General features: G+C 38.3%; 1 protein-coding gene across 2 annotated transcripts in view; it reads left to right on the top strand.

Annotated features, from left to right (window-relative positions):
- RALGAPA2 (Ral GTPase activating protein catalytic subunit alpha 2) overlaps positions 1 to 22230 on the top strand; it is a 1332894-nt gene that overhangs the window by 525794 nt on the left and 784870 nt on the right. For both annotated transcript variants that reach the window (XM_053712011.1, XM_053712010.1), the window contains one exon: positions 18216 to 18409. In XM_053712011.1, coding sequence (XP_053567986.1) covers positions 18216 to 18409 — 194 coding nt within the window. The remainder of the gene's footprint in view (positions 1 to 18215; positions 18410 to 22230) is intronic.

Raw genomic sequence — 22230 nt, 5'->3', positions numbered from 1 at the left:
CCCTTTTTTGTGGTGGTTATGATTTTTTTGTATAAAGCACAATTATTCCAATTCCTTATTTTATATGCTTTCGCACTTTTTTCTTATCACCCCACTTCTTGGCTATTCGTTAAACTGATTTATGGGTGTGGTGAGGGGTGTATTTGTAGGCATTTTGAGGTTTGGGAAACTTTGCCCCTCCTGGTAGGAATGTATATCCCATACGTCACTAGCTCATGGACTCTTGCTAATATGAAAGAAATGAATTTATCAGGTAAGTTCTTACATAAATTATGTTTTCCAAAGGTTTCTGGTAAACGAAAGAGGAAATCTAAACATATTGATGTTAGTAAGGCTGACTCCGCTAAAGCTGTGTTAGTCAGTTTGTCTCAGAGGATTCTTCAGTGGCTTCTGAGGGGGGAATTGTCAGATTCTGATACTGTAGTGACAAATTCTGCAGATTCAGAGGAGTTTATTCTCTGATTTAAGTTACACCTTTGATTTCTTTTGAAGGAGGTTCTTGCCACTTTGGTAGAACCTGAATCTGTTGCGGAGAATCCAAAGCGGTCTAGTAAGCTTAATAGCTTATATGATGTACCCTCATCTGTGGAAGTATTTCCAGTTCCAGAGCATATGGCAGATATTATAACTCAGAAATGGGATAAACCAGGGATTCCTCCCCCCCCCCCCTGTTTTTAGAAAGAAGTTTCCTGTTGCTGACTCTATTCTTGACTCGTGGCACACGGTGGCCAAGGTAGAGGGAGCTATCATCAGTGGGAACCTGTTGCTAGTATTGCTACAGTTGCGGGGACAGCATGTTATTAGTGCGATGACTCATCTAATCTTATCCTAGAAGAGACTACTATAGAGGAGATCCAAGACAGGATCAAGGCTCTCAAGCTAGCCAATACCTTTATTTGTGATGCCAACATGCAAATTCTTAGGTTGGGTGCTTAGATTTCTGGTTTTACTGTTTTAGCTCGCAGAGCTCTCTGGTTAAAATCTTGGTCTGCAGATGTTACATTCAAATCCAAGCTTTTATATCTGCCTTATAAGGGTAAAACCGTGTTTCGACCAGGCTCTGGCGCCTTATCTAGATGACATTCTAATTCAAGCGCCATATTTTCATCTAGCAAGATCTCATACCGAGATGTTGTTGTCTATTCTATGTTCCCACGGGTGGAAAGTGAATCTGTGTTCCCTTGTTTCTTGGGAACAATCATAGATTCCCTGTCCATGTCCATGAAGATTTTTCTGACGGACGTCAGAAAATCCAAACTTCATGTTTCTCTCATCTGCTGTTCATCCATCTGTGGCTCAATGCATGGAGGTGATTGGACTGATAGTTGCCTCCATGGACATTATTCCTTTTGCTCGATTCTATCTGAGACCTCTGCAGCTATGCATGCTCAGTCAATGAATGGGGACTACTCAGATCTCTCACAGAAGATACATTTGGATTCCCTAACAATAGGCTCTCTCTCATGGTGGGTTTCATAGGACCATCTGTCTCTGGGCACATGCTTCCTGAGGCCTTTCTGGGTGATTGTGACCATGGACGCCAGCCTGTTAGGCAGGGGAGCAGTTTTTTTTTTTTTAAAGACACAGGGTCTGTGTACTCCAGGGGAGTCGTCGCTTCCAAATAAACATCTTGGAGTTGAGAGCAATTTTCTATGCTTTAATAGCTCGGCCTCAACTAGCTTTGGTCCGATTTATCAGATTTCAGTAAGACGACATCACCTCGGCCTTCATCAATCACCAGGGAGTCTCACGATTGCCATCTCTCTGCCATCCACATACCAGGGGTGGACAACTGGGAGGCGGATTTTCAAAGCAGGCAGACTTTTTATCCCGGAGAGGTTTCCACAATGATAACTCTCAGGTGGGGGGTTCCGGAGTTGGATATGATGGCGTCTCGTCAAAACTTCCAAAATACGGTTCAAGGTCAAGAGATCCTCAAGCTGTTCTGGTAGATGCTCTAGCAGTTCCTTGGAGCTTCAACCTAGCATACCTGTTTCCTCTGTTTGTGTTGCTTCCACGAGTAATTGCTTGCATCAAACAGAAGAGAGCTTCTGTGATTCTAATAGCTCCTGCATGGCCTCGCAGAATCTGGTTTGCGGTTCTGGTGATGTCATCTTTTCCGCCGTGGAGGTTACCTTTCAGGAAGGACCTAAAACTTTAGAGTCCCTTTCTTCATCCAAATCTGGTTTCTCTGAAGCTGACTGCTTGGAGATTGAACGTCTAAGTTTGGCTAGATGTGGCTTCTCTGAGAAACTCATAGATACTATGCTTCAGGCTCGTAAACCGGTTACTCAGAGAATTTACCATAGGGTATGGTGTAAATACGTTGATTGGTGTGATTCAAAAGGTTTTTCTTAGAACAAAGTATGGGTTCCTCAGATTTTGGCTTGTTTTCAGGAGGACCTGGAGATGGGTTTGTCTGTCAGTACTTTGAAGGGTCAGATTTCTGATCTGTCTATTCTTCTGTATAAAAGTCTGTCAGTTCTGCCAGATGTTCAGTCTTTTGTTTAGGCCTTTGTCAGAATCAGGCCTTTGTTTAAATCTGTTGCTCCTCCTTGGAGTCTTAACCTTGCTCTTAAAGGTTTGCAGCAGGCTCCGTTTGAGCCGATCCATTCTGTTAGTATTAAATTACTATCTTGGAAGGTTTTGTTTCTTCTGCTCGCAGAGTTTTTGAACTTTCGGCTCTGCAGTGTGATTTCCCCTTACCTTATTTTTCATGCTGATAAGGCAGTCCTTCGTACTAAGCTAGGGTTTCTCCCTAAGGTAGTGTCGGATGGCAATATTAATTGTTGTTTCTTCTTCCCAGAAGGAACGTCTTTTGCATAACTGGGATGTTGTGCGTGCTCTTAAATTTTACCTTTAAGCAACTTAAGATTTTCGGGAAAGACTTTGGTCCTGTTTGTTGTTTTCTCTGGTAAGCGTAGTGGTCAGAAGGCCTCTTCTACCTCTCTTTCTCTGGTTGACAAGTGTTATCCGGTTAGCTTATGAGACAGCTGGACAGCAGCCTCCTGAGAGAATTACAGCTAATTCCACTAGAGCTGTTTCATCTTCATGGGCTTTTAAAAATGAAGCTTCTGTGGAGCAGATATGCAAGGCGGCAACTTGGTCCTCTTTACATACTTTTTCCAAATTCTACAAATTTTATACTTTTGCTTCAGCTGAGGCTTCTTTTGGAAGAAAGGTTCTTCAAGCGGTGGTGCCTTCAGTTTAGGTCCGTCTGTCTTGTTTTCCCGTCCTTTTCATTCTGTGTCCTCTTGCTTGGGTATTGGTTCCCACTAGTAATAATTATGTTTTGTGGACTCTCTATGCCATAGGAAAGAAAACAAAATGTATGCTTACCTGATAAATTTCTTTCTTTCCGGCCATAGAGTCCACGACCCACCCTTGTTTAAATTCAGACAGGTTTTTTTTTGTACAAATTTCAGGTACCTCTATAGCCTTGTGTTACTTCTTTTTCTGTTCCCTTCGGCCGAATGACTGGGGATTATGGGTAAGGGAAGTGATACTTAACAGCTTTGCTGGGGTGCTCTTTGCCGACTCCTGCTGGGCAGAAGTGAATATCCCACTAGTAATTAGAATGTTTTGTGGACTCTCTATGCCTGGAGAGGAATATATTTATCAGGTAAGCATAAATTTTGTTATCAGCAACAGCTCGCTAGCTCTCTTGAACCTCTCTTCTCTTCCATCCCCTCCTTTTCCTGCCTTGGCCAATCTATCTGCCACTATAATTCCACCCTTACATTTGTTCTTGACAATATGGCCCCTCCTACCATAGTTCGGAAATTACACACTCATTCTCAGCCTTGGCATACTCCTCTGACAGGGTACCTACGCAGATGTTCCCGTACTGCTGAGCGACACTGGAAAAAATCTTGTAGTTCAGCTGACTTTCTTCACTACAAGTTCATCTTGAACTCCTACTATTCTGTTCTTAATTTTTATAAGCAACATTCCTTCTATACGCTTATCTCAACTCTTTCTTCAAACTCAAAATGTTTCTGCCCTTATACTATCCTCTCACCTCACTACCTTTCCCCTCAACCTCATCCTTTCACAGCTACTTCCCTCCATCTTTTCTACCCTTACCCCTATACTTACACACATTTTCAACCTTTCCCTCATCTCTAAAACATGCACTGGTCATACCTATCTTCATAAAAAAACCTTCTCTCGACCCAACCTTCATATCCAACTACTGCCCTATTTCCCTACTCCCTCTTGCCTGAAAACTTCTTGAAAAGCTAGTATATGCACGCCTATCTCATTTCCTTACATTAAACTCCCTCCTTGACCCACTGCTATCTGGATTTCGACCCCCATCACTTCAAAGAGACCGCAATCGATAAGGTTACCAACGAGCTACTTACAGCAAAATCGTAAAGGCCACTTCTCTCTGATTATCCTCCTTGATCTGTCTGCAGCCTTTGATACTGTTGACCACCTCTTTTTTTGCTCCCATCCTTCGGCATTTGTGACACAGCTCCTGTGGTTCTCTTCCTACCTGTCTAACCGTACCATTAGTGTAGCCTTCTCTGGGGCATCCTCTGCCCCGTTACAACTTTCTTTTAGGGGTACTGCAAGGCTCTGTCCTCTTCCCCCTTCTTTTCTCAATCTACACATCATCATTCGGTTACTTAATAAAGTCCCACAGGTTTTAATATAATTTGTATGCCGACGGCACCCAAATCTACCTCTTTGCACCAGACCTATTCCTTGCTAACCTGTTTCACTCACTGTCTCTCATCCTGAATGTCCTCTCACTACCTTAAGCTGTTTGTAGATCACCATCATAAGAGCTGACTACAAAAGTGCAACTCTTGGCAGGACCCTTTATCCATTTGATCCCTATAAATGTTATCTTGTATACCACCATGAAAGAAAATATTTTATCAGGTAAGCATACATTTCTTTTTTGAGTAAAAGAAAAATACTAATAAGTAATGCGCTAGGCTAACGATCTTAAAATCCTCTAAAAGGATACAATACCTTCCCTTATTGTATTAAAATAGTGTTTAACAAAACAGAAAAAAGTGGGTGCTAAAACAGCTTAAGATATCTTAGTGAAGTACACCAAATTTATTTATATATAAAAAACACAATAAAAATTGATTTAGGGACATCTCCCTATAAAAAATACATAAAAGATATATCTAAAAAATACATTTCATTTTTCCCTCTAAAGCTGTTTGTCCTACTTCAGTGTGTACTTCACAGGGAAGATCTGTGGATTGTGCTCCAGGATTTAATGATTTGGCTCTTTCAACTATAATTGAAGTTTTAGCGGCTATGCCTCTGCCAAGTGAGAAAAAACACAAGCCTTTTGATTCTCTAATTTTTAAAGACTCTGCATCTGAAAATTCTTTATATGGCAAATTATTCTCAGATAATCAGGATTCCATCCCTGATCATGATACTGATAATTCTTTTATGTTCAAGATTTGCCATTTACGTTCCTTATTGCGTGAAGTTCTCCAGACTTTAACATATTTCTCCTCAAAAGGTTTATGATCCTGAAAGACTAATCAGCTGCACTTTTTAAGCCCTCTCCTAATTTTCCTGAGATTTTAACAGTCCCTGAAGAGATGTCTAAGGAATGATCCAATCCTGGTATTCCTTTTGCTCCATCTTCCAAGTTTAAAAGGATGGTTTATTTACCTGCTAAAAATTTGGATGTATGGGAATATATTCCTAAAATTGATGGTGCAATTTCTACGTTGCCAAACCAACTACTGTTCCATTGGATAATTGTACGTTTTTAGAGAACGTATGGATCGTAAATTAGAGGCTTTCCACAGAATTTCTTTTCTTCAAGTAGGTTTCCTATTTAGGTTAAAATTGCTTTTATTTTCATATAGTAATATAACATACATATTGCTGTACACATTTTTCTCTCAAAGTAATAAATTTTTCCCCAGAAATTAGAATCAGACTGTTTCTAACATATTACAATTCAAAACTTGACAAATTAATTAAAACAAGGAGCAAGAGAAGTCTGCAAAAGTAAATGCAAATAACCTCTCTCTCAGTATTTGTTCTCAGGTTTCCTATTTAAAGGGACAGTCAAGTCATAATTAAATGATCCAGATAGAGCACATACTTTTAAACAACTTTGCAATTCACTTCAATTATCTAAATGTGCATAATCTTTTTATATGCACACTTTCTGAGGCACCATCTCCTACTGAGCATGTGCAAGATTTACATATTCTTATATGCATTTTGTAATTGGCTAATGGCTGTCACATGATGCTTTAGGATGGAAAAATTTAACTAACTTTGACATTTGTCCGAAAAAAATCTACTACTTTGCATTGTCTTATTATGCATTTTTTAATTATGAAATTCTGCTGTGTTTAGTGGTCCTTTAAGCCAGCTATTAGTATAATGGTGTGACAGGAGCAGCAGCCTTATCGTGTGACTCTTTAGCTGTTCTTATATCAGAAGAGTCCTCAGTATAAGAGTTACAAAGCTACATAAAGTTACTTCGCACTGCTCCAGAAGCAGAACTTTTTTCACTTTCTGCGATGACATTTTTTTTTTGTGAATTTGTCTCCCTTGCTCTTGGTGTAACATCACATAATTATAACATAAAAATGAAGTAATAAAAAGGTGCATTGCTCATAGCAATGTTTAACATTCAGGAGTCACAGCTTTGCAGACTGGGAAAGGCTAGGTGGCGGGTTGAAAAATCCCTGACAGCGAGTTACCAATCAATGTGCTGTGTTAACATTCACATAGTGCACCAGAACACAGTGCTGCTTGAACAGTCTCATGTCGAGCAGCACCACAAAGTGGAAGCTTTAACAGTTCCTGCAAATGTCCTGTTCTTTCTGCATAAATGCTGTGTTTTCTGTGATGACATCTCACATCACAGCATATTCTGCATTGGGGTGCACTGCTAGTTCCTTCATCTGTGATGCAGTAGTTATTATACGGTTTAATGCCAAAAATATGACTTGCAGTTTTTTTTAGCCAGAAGAGCTCTATAGCTCAAATCTTAGTCTATTCTTGGAAACCATATCTGCAGACCATTATTTCTTCATTTTCAAGGTGAGGTTCTTTTTGGGTCAGTTTTGGATGCAATCTTTTTTACCATTACTGGGAAAAGGTGCCTTTCCTCCCCAGGACAAGAGGTCTAACTAAGTATAGATCTGTCAGTTGTTTTCGCTCTTCTGATTTTTTTTGAGAAGCAAAAGTCCTCTTCCTCTCAACAGCCTGAGTCCTCCAAGCCTTCTTGGAAACCAGGTTCTTCCTGGAACAAATCCCAAGCAGAAGAAGTCATCCTACAATTCCAAATCAGCATTAAGGTGCGGCATCGACCCAAATTCAGTTCTGGTAGAGGGCATGCTGAGCCTTTTTCAGGAGGCTTGTTCTTAATCTGTTTAGGACTTTTGGGTTTTAAACATTGTGTCCCAAGGTCACAGGATAGGTTTTTGGACCAGACCTCCTTGCGGAAAGTTTCTTTGTCTAATGTCCCAAAATAACTATTGAAAGCAGCTGCTTTTCTTCAGTGTGTTTATGATTTGGAACTGATAAATAAAAGTCTGTACCCCTTTCAGAACAGGGTTACGGTTTTAATTCCAACCTTTTTATTGTTTCAAAAAAGGAGGAGATATATCCTGGATTTAAAGACCTTAAACAAATTCTTGACTGTTCCTACTTTCATAATGGACACCAAACCTACTATTTTACATCTAATACAGCAGGGTCAGTTTATGTCCACAACAGATCTGAAGGATGCTTACCTTTTTATATCCCATTCACATAATCATCAATTCCTCAGATTTGACTTTCATGACAAACATTTTCAGTTTGTTGCCCTTCCATTCGGTTTGGCAATAGCTCCGAGAGTATTCACAAAGGTTTTGGGAGCCTTATTAGTGGTAATAATAGCTCAAGGGATTTCAGTAGCCCCTTACCTGGATGACATTCTGGTTTAGGCTCAATTTCTGTCATTGACAGTTTCCCACACAGAGAAACTTCTAGTGTTCCTGGCCAGCCATGGTTGGAAGATAAATGTTCTAAAGAGTTCTCCGTTTCCTAATTCCAAGGTTTGTTTTCTGGGAGTAACTATTGATTGAGTTTCCATGCACCTTTCTCTCACGGAGCCACACAGACTTAAATTACAGAGGGCCTGTGCTAAATTACAGACACAGCTATTCTGTTAGTAGCTCATTGTATGGAAGTGGTTGGTCTGATGATGGCTTTCTCAGACACTGTTCCCTTTGCTCATATTCATCTATGTCCTCTTCAACTTTAAACAATTGTTTAGATCAGAAAATATTTATGAATTTCTAAAGGTTCCTATCCTGGCGGATAAATTATCATTCAATTGACTTATGGGCATCTTTCCTTTGTCCATCTTGGGTCATTATAACCACTGATGCAACTCTTTTGCTAGGCTGGGGCTGTTTAGAGAGTGGAATGAGTTTTGTCTCTTCAGAAGACGAGCTTACCAATAAAATTCTTGGAGCTTCAGCCAATCTTCCAGGCTCTCCAGTCGCGGCCCCTTTTGAAAAGAGAGATATATCAGTTTTCAGTCAGATGGCTGTGGCGTACATCAGGGATGTATTTGAAGCCCATTAGCAATGAAGGAGATAGCTCAAATTTTAACATGGGTAGAACATATCACTTATTCACATTCTGGTGGGTCAACAATAGGGAAGCAGACTATCTTAGTCGCCAGTCTCTCGCACAGGAAATGTTCAATCAGATTGTCTTGGTGTCTCCTTCTGGAAATAGACCTGGTGACTTCCCATCTCAATTACAAACTTCCCAGATATTGTGCCAGATCCAGAGATCCGTGAGTGGAACTTGTAGATGCTCTTTGTAGTTCCTTGGTCCTTTCGCTTAGCCTACATTATTCTTCTATTTGTGCTACTTCCAAGAATCATAGCTCAGATCAGGCAGGAGCGTGTTTCAGTCATGCTGATTGCTCCACTCTGTCCCGCTGGACTTGTTATGCAGATCTAATTCAGATGTCCAGTTCTCGACCTTGAACTCATATGCAGTGTCAGAATCTCTTGTATCAAGGTCCTCTATTTCAGGCTAGAAAACCTGTCACTAAGAAAGTTTATCTAAGACTTGAAAAGTTTTTCTTTCTTGTTGTGATGATCATGGTTTTCGTTGTTACTCTTTTCAAATACAGAGGATCCTTCAGTTCCTGCAGGATTGCTTAGATAAAGGTTTGTCAGCCAGTTCCTTAAAAGGTCAGATTTCAGCCTTTTTGTTTTATACCTTCGCAGAAAAGCCAAGCTTCCAGATTTTCAAGCCTTTGTTCAGGCTTTAGAATTTCAGGCTTTAAATGTGGTCCTCTGTCTTGCAAGCTTCACCTTTTGAGCCCATGCATGACATTGACAAACTGCTTCTATCATGGATCATATTACAGGCCATTACGTTTGATCAGTTTCTACATCCTGGGCCATTAAGAATAAATTTACTAATTTTTCTCATTTTGATGTTTTTCCCTCTTCTGAGGCAGCTTTTGGAAGAAAAGTCCTTCAGGCGGCATTTTTTTGCAAAAAGGAACTGTCTTATTCTTTTTGTGCTACCCATATATTCGTGGACTCCACAGCTTGGGTAATTTCACCACCTTATGAAAGAAATTCATTTTTAAATTATGATCCTTTAAGGCTAAGACTACAGCTGCTTGCCGAAACGCGTAAGCCTGTGTGCTGCGCTATTCTCTCCACTCTGTTTTGGATTGCTATCCATATTTTAAAGGGACAGTAAAAACCAGAATTTTTGTTGTTTAAAAAGGCAGATAATCCCTTTATTACCCATTTCCTAGTTTTGCACAACCAACACAGTTATAAAAAAACATAATTTATGTAAGTTATAATAATATACTTTTTACCTTTGTGATTACCTTGTATCTATGGCTCTGCAAACTGCCCCCTTATTTCAGTTCTTTTGACAGACTTGCATTTTTAGCCAATCAGTGCTTGCTCTTAGGAGCTTCACGTGCCTGAGCTCAATGTTATCTATATGAAACACATGAACTAACGCCCTCTAGTGGTGAAAAACTGTCAAAATACTTTCAGATTAGAGGTGGCCTTCAAGGTCTAAGAAATTAGCATATATACCTCCTAGATTTATCTTTCAACTAAGAATACCAAGAGAACAAAGCAAAATTGGTAATAAAAGTAAATTGGAAAGTTGTTTAAAATTATATGCCCTATTTAAATCATGAAAGTTTTTTTTTTTTACTTGACTGTCACTTTAATATGAATCCACATTAAAGTTTTTGCGATTTTAAGTAGCACATGGTTCTTCTCCTTTTTTACGCTGCCTTAAAGATCATTACAGAAAATGGGTCAGTTTGGTTTCCTTTCGATGAGATAATGCCGAATTAAAGTGACAGAAAAGTCAAAATTAAACTTTCATGATTCAGATAGGGCATGCCATGTTTTAAAGAGAGGAATTTATCAGGTAAGCAGGAATTGTTTTTTTTTGTTTTTTTGCACAGTATGAAATCTTAATTTAGTAGTAATTCTGATCCATACACAGCACACAGGGCTTCAAGTATTTAAAGGTTATAGTGGACCATTTTTTGGTGCAAATATACAAACTGAATTTAAAATAACTAAAAACAAACTATTAAGCACATAAAATGATATGCTTACAGAAATGTGTGAAAATTCATCTGAGAATGCGGTGCCAAAGGCACAATGTTACATATTTGGTGGTCCTGTCCTTGCATCCACACGTTCTGGAAATCTATAAAAAAAAATCTTCAGCGGCTCCTAGATAATATGTTTGTACTTAAACCCATTGCATTACTTAACAACTACCCTTGTTCAATTCAGCCAAACTTCTATTTGCTAAAGCATTGAAATCATCAGTCACCCCTACTGCTTCAGAATGGATAAAGCATATCTCCAACACATTAACTCTTGAAAATATGTTTTCTTTAAGACACAAAAATTAGATACCTTTTTTGATATTCAATTCTACTGGGAGACTACACTGTTCAAAATTTTGAACCATCCACTCCAACAATAACATAGCACCAGATTTTCTGGGACATTGCTGGCTCCCTGGCTACCACCCCCCTCATGTTAATTGACCACCTAAGGCCTAAATTCATTTTTCCAGCGCTAAACTGGATATTACCAGTTAATTGGTTATAGAAGTGAACTGACTTCTTTTGCTCATCTTCTGTGTTATACTGTCTATCGCCTTTCGCATTCCCTTTCTGTCTTCTATCTTTAACTTTCTAAACATCCACAATCACTCTCTCCAATTTGATTTATTTTATTAAAGTCCTTTTGGGATGAGTATTTGTCAGAAGAGCAGCACTATACTTCACACTGTTACTGGTACTTTGTATCTCTTCAATTGTTTTGTATCACACACGTGGAGTTCCAGGGAGCTAGCTCTGATTGGCTAAAATGGATGGCTGTCTAAAGAACTGAAATAAGGGGGCAGTTTGCAGAGGCTTAGATACAAGGTAATCACAGAGGTTAAAAGTGTATTTCTTTCATGTAATTAGCAAGAGTCCATGAGCTAGTGACGTATGGGATATACATTCCTACCAGGAGGGGCAAAGATTCCCAAACCTCAAAATGCCTATAAATACACCCCTCACCACACCCACAAATCAGTTTTACAAACTTTGCCTCCCATGGAGGTGGTGAAGTAAGTTTGTGCTAGATTCTACGTTGATATGCGCTTCGCAGCAGGCTGGAGCCCGGTTTTCCTCTCAGTGTGCAGTGAATGTCAGAGGGATGTGAAGAGAGTATTGCCTATTTGAATTCAATGATCTCCTTCTACGGGGTCTATTTCATAGGTTCTCTGTTATCGGTCGTAGAGATTCATCTCTTACCTCCCTTTTCAGATCGACGATATACTCTTATATATACCATTACCTCTACTGATTCTTGTTTCAGTACTGGTTTGGCTTTCTACTACATGTAGATGAGTGTCCTGGGGTAAGTAAGTCTTATTTTCTGTGACACTCTAAGCTATGGTTGGGCACTTTTATATAAAGTTCTAAATATGTGTTTAAACATTTATTTGCCTTGATTTAGGATGTTCAACGTTCCTTATTTCAGACAGTCAGTTTCATATTTGGGATAATGCATATGAATCAATCAATTTTTTCTTACCTTAAAATTTGACTTTTTTCCTGTGGGCTGTTAGGCTCGCGGGGGCTGAAAATACTTCATTTTATTGCGTCATTCTTGGCGCAAAAATTTTTCTTGTCATTTCTGGCGTCATACGTGTCGCCGGAAGTTGCGTAATTTTTTTGACGTTTTTGCGCCAAAAAATGTCGGCGTTACCGGATATGGCGTCATTTTTGGCGCCAAAAGCATTTAGGCGCCAAATAATGTGGGCGGCTTTTTTGGCGCTAAAAAATGTGAGCGTCATTGTTGTCTCCACAATATTTGTCTCATTGTTTATTGCTTCTGGTTGCTAGAAGCTTGTTCATTGGCATTTTTTCCCATTCCTGAAACTGTCATTTAAGGAATTTGATCAATTTTGCTTTATATGTTGTTTTTTCTATTACATATTGCAAGATGTCCCAGATTGACCCTGAATCAGAAGCCACTTCTGGAAATACGCTTAACTGAGTTTCAGTTCTACTAAAGCTAAGTTCATTTATTTTAAATGTTATAAATGTTTATCTTTAGCTATGGTTTGTAATAAGTTATTATGATATACTTTTACATGCAGAAGCCATTAGTATTTATGCTTTATATATTGCCATTCTTACATCTTATGTACAAGAAATATTTAGAAGATTTATAAGAAATATTTTTCTGATTCTATTTTAAAGGCTTTGTCTGACTTCGTGCCTTCTAATAAAATTTTTAGGTCTTTTTCACTTCTTTTTTAATTATTGAAGTTTTAAATGACCAACAACATACTGATTTATCCTTCTCTGATGATGTTTTTTCTCTTTCAGAAATTCTCTTCATCAGATATTGACACTAACAAATCTACTTTTTTATTATTTTTTTATTATTAAAGTACATTTGTTCTTTGTTGAAAAGGTGTTGATTATTTTGGATATTAAGGTAACTAGTTCTTTAAGACTAGCTGACTCTATTTCTGCCAATTTATTCTTCTGTGTTTTCAGAGGTTTTCTTTCCAATTCCCCATACTAGGGAATGGAATAGGCTGAGAATTTTCTTTTATTCCTTCTTCAAAGGTTTTAAACTATATTCTTTGCCAGCAGTTAAATTCAATTTGGAGGGTTCTCCAATTTATTGGGGCTATCTCTACTCCTACTAATTATGCTATTGTTTCTATAGCAAAATAGTATTTATTTTCCTTTAGATAGTTGTATCTTATTTATGGAAAATTATTTAGTTCAGGTACTTTTCTTGGTCCTGTGATTTATTTGGATATTGCAATTGCTTAATTTTTTCTGTTTACTTTAAGATCAAGTATCAGATTATGATTTATTTTAGCATTATTAAAGGGACAACATTTACTAGACTAGGTGCTGTTGCATTTGTCTTGTTGTTTTGCATTTATTGATTATGCAAGTCCACTGTATTGACTGGTCCTTTAAACTGGATTATCATGCTAATAATTACATTTGTGTCTTCATTTTATTGAATATTTTCGCAAATGAGGGTTAATCTATGTCTTTAGCTATTTTAGCTAGAAGAATTTTGTGATTTTTAAAAAAAAAAAAATCCATATTTCTTTTGTTCTAAGATAATCAATTATTTGTTTTATAATTGGATTCAATTCTTAACTGTTACTCTGGGCTTCAAGATTGAGTTCTAAGACTAAAACTTTAAGCTTATACTAGTTTGGTTGTTCTTTTTAAGGAACGAATTCCTGAGTTCTTTCCCAAGTAACATGTTTATAATTGGAAATTTTTCAGTTCGAAATCAGCTCCCTAATATTGCGATGTACGTGCCGTATTCCAGCTTGGCTGGTAAGGGGCAGGTTAAGACTTCTTTGAAATTTATTTGGTTCTATTTGGTCCAAATTTCTTTGATTTTATTCCAGTAAGGCTAACACTTTCTTTAAGTGTGTTTCTGTCCTATATATTTTGGGTACTATTGAAGCATGGCTGGGCACCCATGGGGTTCAAGCGCTGCTCAGACCTGGAATCTTCTGGGGTATTTCTTCCAGTTCCTTTTTTAGGAACTGGGTTTTGGAGTTTTATTCAAACTATTCTGCCTTTTTATGGTCATTGATAGCATTATTTGTTTTCATTAGATACAATAAATGCATATTTTAATTTTTCTGTTTTCATTCAGATTATTTTCTGAGGATGCGGAATCTCATATGATTCTCTTTGCTCTTCAGGACATAGTTAGAGGATCTTTTTTTCAAAAGCTCTTGATTCCTCATGCAAGGGTCACCTTTTTTAGGTTTCCAGATAGTTTGTGTCACTGTCTTTGTTTCTATCAGACAAGGGACAATTTTATTGGGTTCCGTCTGTCGGTACCTTTAGTCTCTATTATTTCCTTCAGTTGCTATATATGCATAGAAGTTTTAGGTCTTATGGCCACAGCATTTGATTCAATTCCCTTTGCTCATTTTCAATAGAAAGAACCTTTCCAGTCTTTTATGAGTGTTGTTTCTTCAAGAACATGGTTGGAGGATCAATTTACCAAAAAGTTTGTTGATTCCTCAGACAAGGGTAACCTTTTTAGGTTTCCAGATAGATTCAGTGTCCATGACTCTGTCTCTGACAGACAAGAGACGTCTGAAATTGGTTTCAGCTTGTCGAAACCTTCAGTCTCAATCATTCCCTTCGGTAGCCTTATGCATGGAAATTCTAGGTCTTATGACTGCTGCATTGGATGCGATCCCCTTTGCTCGTTTTCACATGCGACCTCATCAGCTCTGTATGCTGAACCAGTGGTGCAGGGATTATACAAAGATATCTCAATTAATATCTTTAAAAACGATTGTTCGACACTCTCTGACATGGTGGACAGACCACCATCGTTTAGTTCAGGGGGCTTCTTTTGTTCTTCCAACCTGGACTGTGATCTCAACAGATACAAGTCTTGAAAGGTTGGGGAGCTGTATGGCGGTTTCTGACAGCACAAGGGGTTTGGGAATCTCAGGAGGCAAGATAACCAATCAACATTTTGGAACTCCGTGCAATTTTCAGAGCTCTTCAGTCGTGGCCTCTTCTAAAGAGAGAGTCGTTCATTTGTTTCCAGATTGACAATGTCACAACCGTCGCATATGTCAATCATCAAGGAGGGACTCACAGTCCTCTGACTATAAAAGAAGTATCTCGAATACTTGTATGGGCGGAATCCAGCTCCTGTCTAATTTCTGCGGTTCATATCCCAGGTATAGACAATTGGAAAGCGGATTATCTCAGTCGCCAAACGCTACATCCGGGGCGAATGGTCTCTTCACCCAGAGGTATTTCTTCAGATTGTTCAAATATGGGGACTTCCAGAAATAGATCTAATGGCTTCTCATCTAGACAAGAAGCTTCCCAGGTATCTGTCCAGATTCAGGGATCCTCAGGCGGAAGCAGTGGATACATTGTCACTTCCTTAGAAGTATCATCCTGCCTATATCTTTCCGCCTCTAGTTCTTCTTCCAAGAGTGATTTCCAAAATTCTAAGGAGCGTTCGTTTATTCTGCTGGTGGCTCCAGCATGGCCTCACAGGTTTTGGTATGCGGATCTTGTCCGGATGGTTCCTTGCCAACCGTGGACTCTTCCGTTAAGACCAGACCTTCTATCGCAAGGTCCTTTTTTCCATCAGGATCTCAAATCCTTAAATTTGAAGGTATGGAGATTGAACGCTTGATTCTCAGTCATAGAGGTTTCTCTGACTCCGTAATTAATACTATGTTACAGGCTCGTAAATCTGTATCTAGGATGATATATTATCGAGTCTGGAAGACTTACATTTCTTGATGTTCTTCTCATCATTTTTCTTGGCATTCTTTTAAAATTCCTAGAATTTTACAGTTTCTTCAGGATGGTTTGGATAAAGGTTTGTCTGCAAGTTCCTTGAAAGGACAAATCTTTGTTCTTTCTGTTCTTTTTCACAGAAAGATTGCTAGTTTCTTTTGGCCATCTCTTCTGCTAGAAGAGTTCCTCATCTGCTCTTTCTTGTGAGTCTCCTTTTCTGATTTTTCATCAGGATAAGGCGGTTTTGCGAACTTCATTTAAAATTTTTCCTAAGGTTGTGAATTCTAACAACATTAGTAGAGAAATTGTAGTTTCTTCATTGTGTCCTTATCCTAAGAACTCTAAGGAAAGATCGTTGCATTCTTTGGATGTAGTTAGAGCTTTGAAATATTATGTTGAAGCTACTAAAGATTTCCGAAAGACTTCTAGTCTATTTGTTATCTTTTCTGGTTCTAGGAAAGGTCAGAAAGCTTCTGCCATTTCTTTGGCATCGTGGTTAAAGTCTTTGATTCATCATGCTTATGTTGAGTCGGGTAGAACTCTGCCTCAAAGGATTACAGCTTATTCAACTAGGTCAGTCTCTACTTCCTGGGCATTTAGAAATGAAGCTTCGGTTGTTCAGATTTGCAAAGCAGCAACTTGGTCTTCTTTGCATACTTTTACTAAATTCTACCATTTTGATGTGTTTTCTTCCTCAGAAGCAGTCTTTGGTAGAAAAGTACTTCAGGCAGCTGTTTCATTTTAATTCTTCTGCTTATATTTTCAGTTTTTTTCATTATAAGATTTAAACTTTGTTTTGGGTGTGGATTATTTTTCAGCGAAATTGGCTGTCCTTATTTTATCCCTCCCTCTCTAGTGACTCTTGCGTGGAAGATCCACATCTTGGGTATTCATTATCCCATACGTCACTAGCTCATGGACTCTTGCTAATTACATGAAAGAAAACATAATTTATGTAAGAACTTACCTGATAAATTCATTTCTTTCATATTAGCAAGAGTCCATGAGGCCCACCCTTTTTTGTGGTGGTTATGATTTTTTTGTATAAAGCACAATTATTCCAATTCCTTATTTTTTATGCTTTCGCACTTTTTTTCTTATCACCCCACTTCTTGGCTATTCGTTAAACTGATTTATGGGTGTGGTGAGGGGTGTATTTATAGGCATTTTGAGGTTTGGGAAACTTTGCCCCTCCTGGTAGGAATGTATATCCCATACGTCACTAGCTCATGGACTCTTGCTGATATGAAAGAAATGAATTTATCAGGTAAGTTCTTATATAAATTATGTTTTTTATAACTGTGTTGGTTGTGCAAAACTAGGAAATGGGTAATAATGGGATTATCTATCTTTTTAAACAATAAAAATTCTGGTGTAGACTGTCCCTTTAATTGCCCTATTAAACACACAAATCCGGTCTATAAACCGTAATTACTACAATATATTCTATTAAACAAAAAAATATAATAAACAGTTAAACAACTTTTAGATAATGTAAAGTACCAAGATTAGCGTTGGAAGCATATTTCCAACACATTTTATTGTTTATATAATAAAATTGCTTTCCCGGAAGTCCTAGTAGTGGTTACTGTGATTTGTTTTACCGTAATTAGAAGATTATTTATTTTTTAGCTATGATTCTTTAAGATCATTACAGAAAATGGGTCAGTTTTGTTTCCTTTCGATAAGTAAAATGCTCAATTTAAGGTACAGAACGTTTAAAATTAAAATGGTATCCATTGTTGAAAAGCATACCTAAGTAGACTCAGGAGCCACAATGCACTACAGGGAGCTAGCATGTGATTGGTGGCTGCATAAATACCTCTTGCCGTTGGTTCACCCGATGCGTTCAGCTAGCTCCTAGTAGTTCATTGTTGCTTCTTCAACATTGGATACCATGAGAATGAAGCAAATTTTATAATAGAAGTAAATCGGGAGGTTATTTAAAATTGTTTTCACTATCTGAATCATGGGTTTCACATCTCCTTTAGAAGCCAGTGGCTTTAAGTCCTCACCTTTCCCTAAAGATGCATATTTTAATGTGTTTAATCAATCATTTCGGTCAGTTGTGATTTCTCAGGTTTGAAAACAAAGCCTAATTAGTGGTATTTAAGATTCATTGCTGAAAAACACTGTTCTGTAGTGACCTCTAGGTGTAGCATGATATAACTGCATATCAAATGTTTTACCCAATTTGTGCTGATTAATATGTGCAGATTGTAGTGTATTTAAATATTTTTGGTGCCTTTATTTTTCTAGTGGCAATTTTTTTATGTATTATTGAAAACATGTTAAGCATCAGTTTAAAAAGCATTATATCCTGAGCCACTAAACAATTTTGTTTCTACTTTCTTTGTAGACAGCAGTGAGTGCCTTGCCGGAGACTGCAGCATAATTGCTGGCGGCAACCTCAGTGGTTGGCATGCAGATTCTGCAGCTGTTTTGTGGAGGAGAATCCTGGGAATTCTTGGCGATTTGAACAACATCCAGTCCACCAAAATTCATGCCAAGGTTTTTGGCTATCTCTACGAACTGTGGTTCAAGCTAGCAAAGGCATGTATGTCTTGTCTATTTTATTACATGAAATCCAGAATCTGTGTATGTTTGCGGTTATATGGTGGTCATCATTGCCCTGTAAATGTATATAAAATGCTTCTATTGGTGGAAATGAATGGGAAATAAATATGGCTGTGAAATTTGGCTAATAATACATGGATCATATTTTTGTATAGCTTCCTCACTATTTAACGTAGATGTCAGCAAATGAGAATTATATATTATCCCCACAACATAGCTGATTTTTAGTAAATGAATAGAAACACAGTAGTGTCCAATCATGACTGGTCCTCTGGCTCTTCATATTTGGTTTATATACAATATAAAATGTTTGGAATTTTTAGCACCAAATCTCTGCAATTTGACAAAACAAGAAAGAGAGATTTAGAAAGACATTAGTTTTACATACTGTGCACTACAAGAATTTGATTTGAATTGTAATCAAGTGCTATTATTGTGAAGTGGAAGTGTCTGGGAGCAACAACAGGGAACAACAAGACGCCAAGTGATAGACGCAGGACTTCTATGTGTTGTAGCGAGTAGCGTGTAAAAAACCTACAATCTGTTGCATCACTCACTGCAGAGTTCCAAACTACCACTGGAATCAATATCTGCGCAAGAACTGTCAGTCTGGAGTATCATGAAATGGTTTTCCATTGCGGTGCAGCTGTAGACGAGCTCTGCTGTTGTGGTGTAAAGCACATTGCCACTTTAAAAGGGAGGGATTAATCATGCTGGGTGCTTGCAACTTTGTGGCAACAGTCTGGAGCAAGGCCATTTACTGCTCCAGCAGAACTGTGTCCCTGTGCATAAAGCAAGGTGTGGAGGAACTCGACTGGCTTGCACAAAGCCCTGACCTCAACCCCAGTGAAAGATTTTGGAATAAATTAGAACGCATATTGGCAGCCAGTCCTTCTTTCATTATCAGTGCCTACATTATAAATGTAGCGGCAGTACAAAAGTCTGTCAGAAGGGGGAGCCTGCAATCTGCCATCACCATTGCTTTATCTCATGGTATTTCACTAATATTGCACAGATTTCATAGTAAAGTAACTATTCTGCACATCGTTTGTACAACAACCTTTGGAACTTTGGCTTAGTATTAACTTACATTTTAGCCAGGTGGTCAGTAAAATCAGCTGATTGGTTTGAAGTTTTTCATGAAATTATGCCATTTATAATAAAATGATTAAAATACATGAAATGCTGAAATTGATATCTATCCATCTAGAATTAAACAGCAGACCATTATTAAATTGATCTCTTTGGAATTTGAACACATATCATCTCCTTATTTTAAGGATTGTTTCTTTCAGAGCTTTTGACATGTCCGTAAGAGTCCAGACACACAATTGTTTGGGCATGTTTGTCAGTAAGAGTCCAGACATACAATTGTTTGGGCATGTTTGTCAGTAAGAGTCCAGACATACAATTGTTTGGGCATGTTTGAAGCCCAGGTGAAATGTATTTACAGACTATATGAAGATCTCTATGCAAATCCCCTTCTTGTTGTATATGTCTGCTAATAGCAATCCTATTAAAGGATTTCAACCTTCAAATCTCATAGCTGTAAAATGTTATAATCACAAACACAAAATCAAATGTAATGATTGATCAAATCCATGCTTGTATAGTGTTATAAACGTTCCATGTGTTTGAGCTTCATATTGTCTGTTCTAAATAAAAACATGAAGTGCTTAGGTTGAAAGTATAAGCTGAGAGCAAAACTATGTTACACTAATACCCTAACTGGGGCAAATGGATTTATAAACAGTGCAAGCATTAAAGGAACATACGTGTTTTTCTTTCATGATTCAGATAGAACGCACAATTTACGTCTATTATCAATATTTCTTTGTTTTCGTGTTGAAAAGCAGGGATGTAAGTTCAGGAGTGTGCACGTCTCTGCAGCAGTTTTGTAACAATGTTAGTGCACAAGGGCAGCACTACTTCCTGTCATGTAGTGCTCCAGCCATGTGCACGCTGCCTATCTAGATATCTCTTCAACAAAGAATAATAGGAGAACAAATCAAATTTGATTATACTTTTTCTCTTGTTAAGTGTATCCAGTCCACGGATCATCCATTACTTGTGGGATATTCTCCTTCCCAACAGGAAGTTGCAAGAGGATCACCCACAGCAGAGCTGCTATATAGCTCCTCCCCTCACTGCCATATCCAGTCATTCTCTTGCAACTCTCAACAAAGATGGACGTAGTAAGAGGAAAGTGGTGTATTATAGTTAGTTTTTTAACTTCAATCAAAAGTTTGTTATTTTTAAATGGTACAAGAGTGTACTGTTTCATCTCAGGCAGCATTAGAAGAAGAATCTCCCTGTGATTTCTATGATCTTAGCAGAAGTAACTAAGATCCACTGCCGTTCTCACATATTCTGAGGAGTAAGGTAACTTCAGAGGGGGAATGGCGTGCAGGTTTTCCTGCAATAAGGTATGTGCAGTTAATATATTTCTAGGGATGGAATTTGCTAGAAAAATGCTGCTGATACCGGATTAATGTAAGTTAAGCCTTAAATGCAGTGATAGCTACTGGTATCAGGCTTATTAACAGAGATACATACGCTTATAAAAGTGTAATATAAAACGTTTGCTGGCATGTTAATCGTTTTTGTATATGTTTGGTGACAAAACTTATTGGGGCCTAGTTTTTTTCCACATGGCTGGTTTGATTTTTGCCTTTGGGAAGGGCCTATTTTAGTGCTTTTCTGTGCAGCTAAAAATACTGACAGAGACATTCAGTTTCCCTCTGCATGATACAGGACATCTCTGAAGGGCTCAAAAGGCTTCAAAGTCGTGTTTGAGGAGGGTAACAATCACAGTAGACTGTGGCAGTTGTGACTGTGTTTAAAAAACGTTTTTGTCATTTATTATTCTGTTTTTGTTATTAAGGGGTTAATCATCTATTTGCAAGTGGGTGCAATGCTCTGCTGACTTGTTACATACACTGTAATAATTTTGTTAGTGTAACTGCCTTTTTTCACTGTTATTTCAAATTTTTTCAAAATTTGTTTCTCTTAAAGGCACAGTAACGTTTTTTATATTGCTTGTTAACTTGCTTTAAAGTGTTTTCCAAGCTTGCTAGTCTCATTGCTAGTCTGTACAAACATGTCTGAAACAGAGGATACTTGTTCATTATGTTTAAAAGCCATGGTGGAGCCCCATAGGAGAATGTGTGCTAAATGTATTGATTTCACCTTAAACAGTAAAGATCAGTCTTTATCTGTAAAAGAATTGTCACCAGAGCGGTCTGTCGAGGGGGAAGTTATGCCGACTAACTCTCCCCACGTGTCGGACCCTTCGCCTCCCGCTCAAGGGACGCACGCTAATATGGCGCCAAGTACATCAGGGACGCCCATAGCGATTACTTTGCAGGACATGGCTGCAATCATGAATAATACCCTGTCAGAGGTATTATCCAGATTGCCTGAATTGAGAGGCAAGCGCGATAGCTCTGGGGTTAGAGGAGATACAGAGCGCGTTGATGCTGTAAGAGCCATGTCTGATACTGCGTCACAATATGCAGAACCTGAGGACGGAGAGCTTCAGTCTGTGGGTGACGTCTCTGAATCGGGGAGACCTGATTCAGAGATTTCTAATTTTAAATTTAAGCTTGAGAACCTCCGTGTATTGCTTGGGGAGGTATTAGCTGCTCTGAATGACTGTGACACAATTGCAGTGCCAGAGAAATTGTGTAGGCTGGATAAATACTATGCAGTGCCGGTGAGTACTGATGTTTTTCCAATACCTAAAAGGCTTACAGAAATTATTAGTAAGGAGTGGGATAGGCCCGGTGTGCCCTTTT

The sequence above is a fragment of the Bombina bombina genome, chromosome 4 (genome assembly GCF_027579735.1).
Source record: "Bombina bombina isolate aBomBom1 chromosome 4, aBomBom1.pri, whole genome shotgun sequence".
In the NCBI taxonomy this organism is placed as follows: domain Eukaryota; kingdom Metazoa; phylum Chordata; class Amphibia; order Anura; family Bombinatoridae; genus Bombina; species Bombina bombina.
This window is presented reverse-complemented; position numbering and strand designations above follow the sequence as displayed.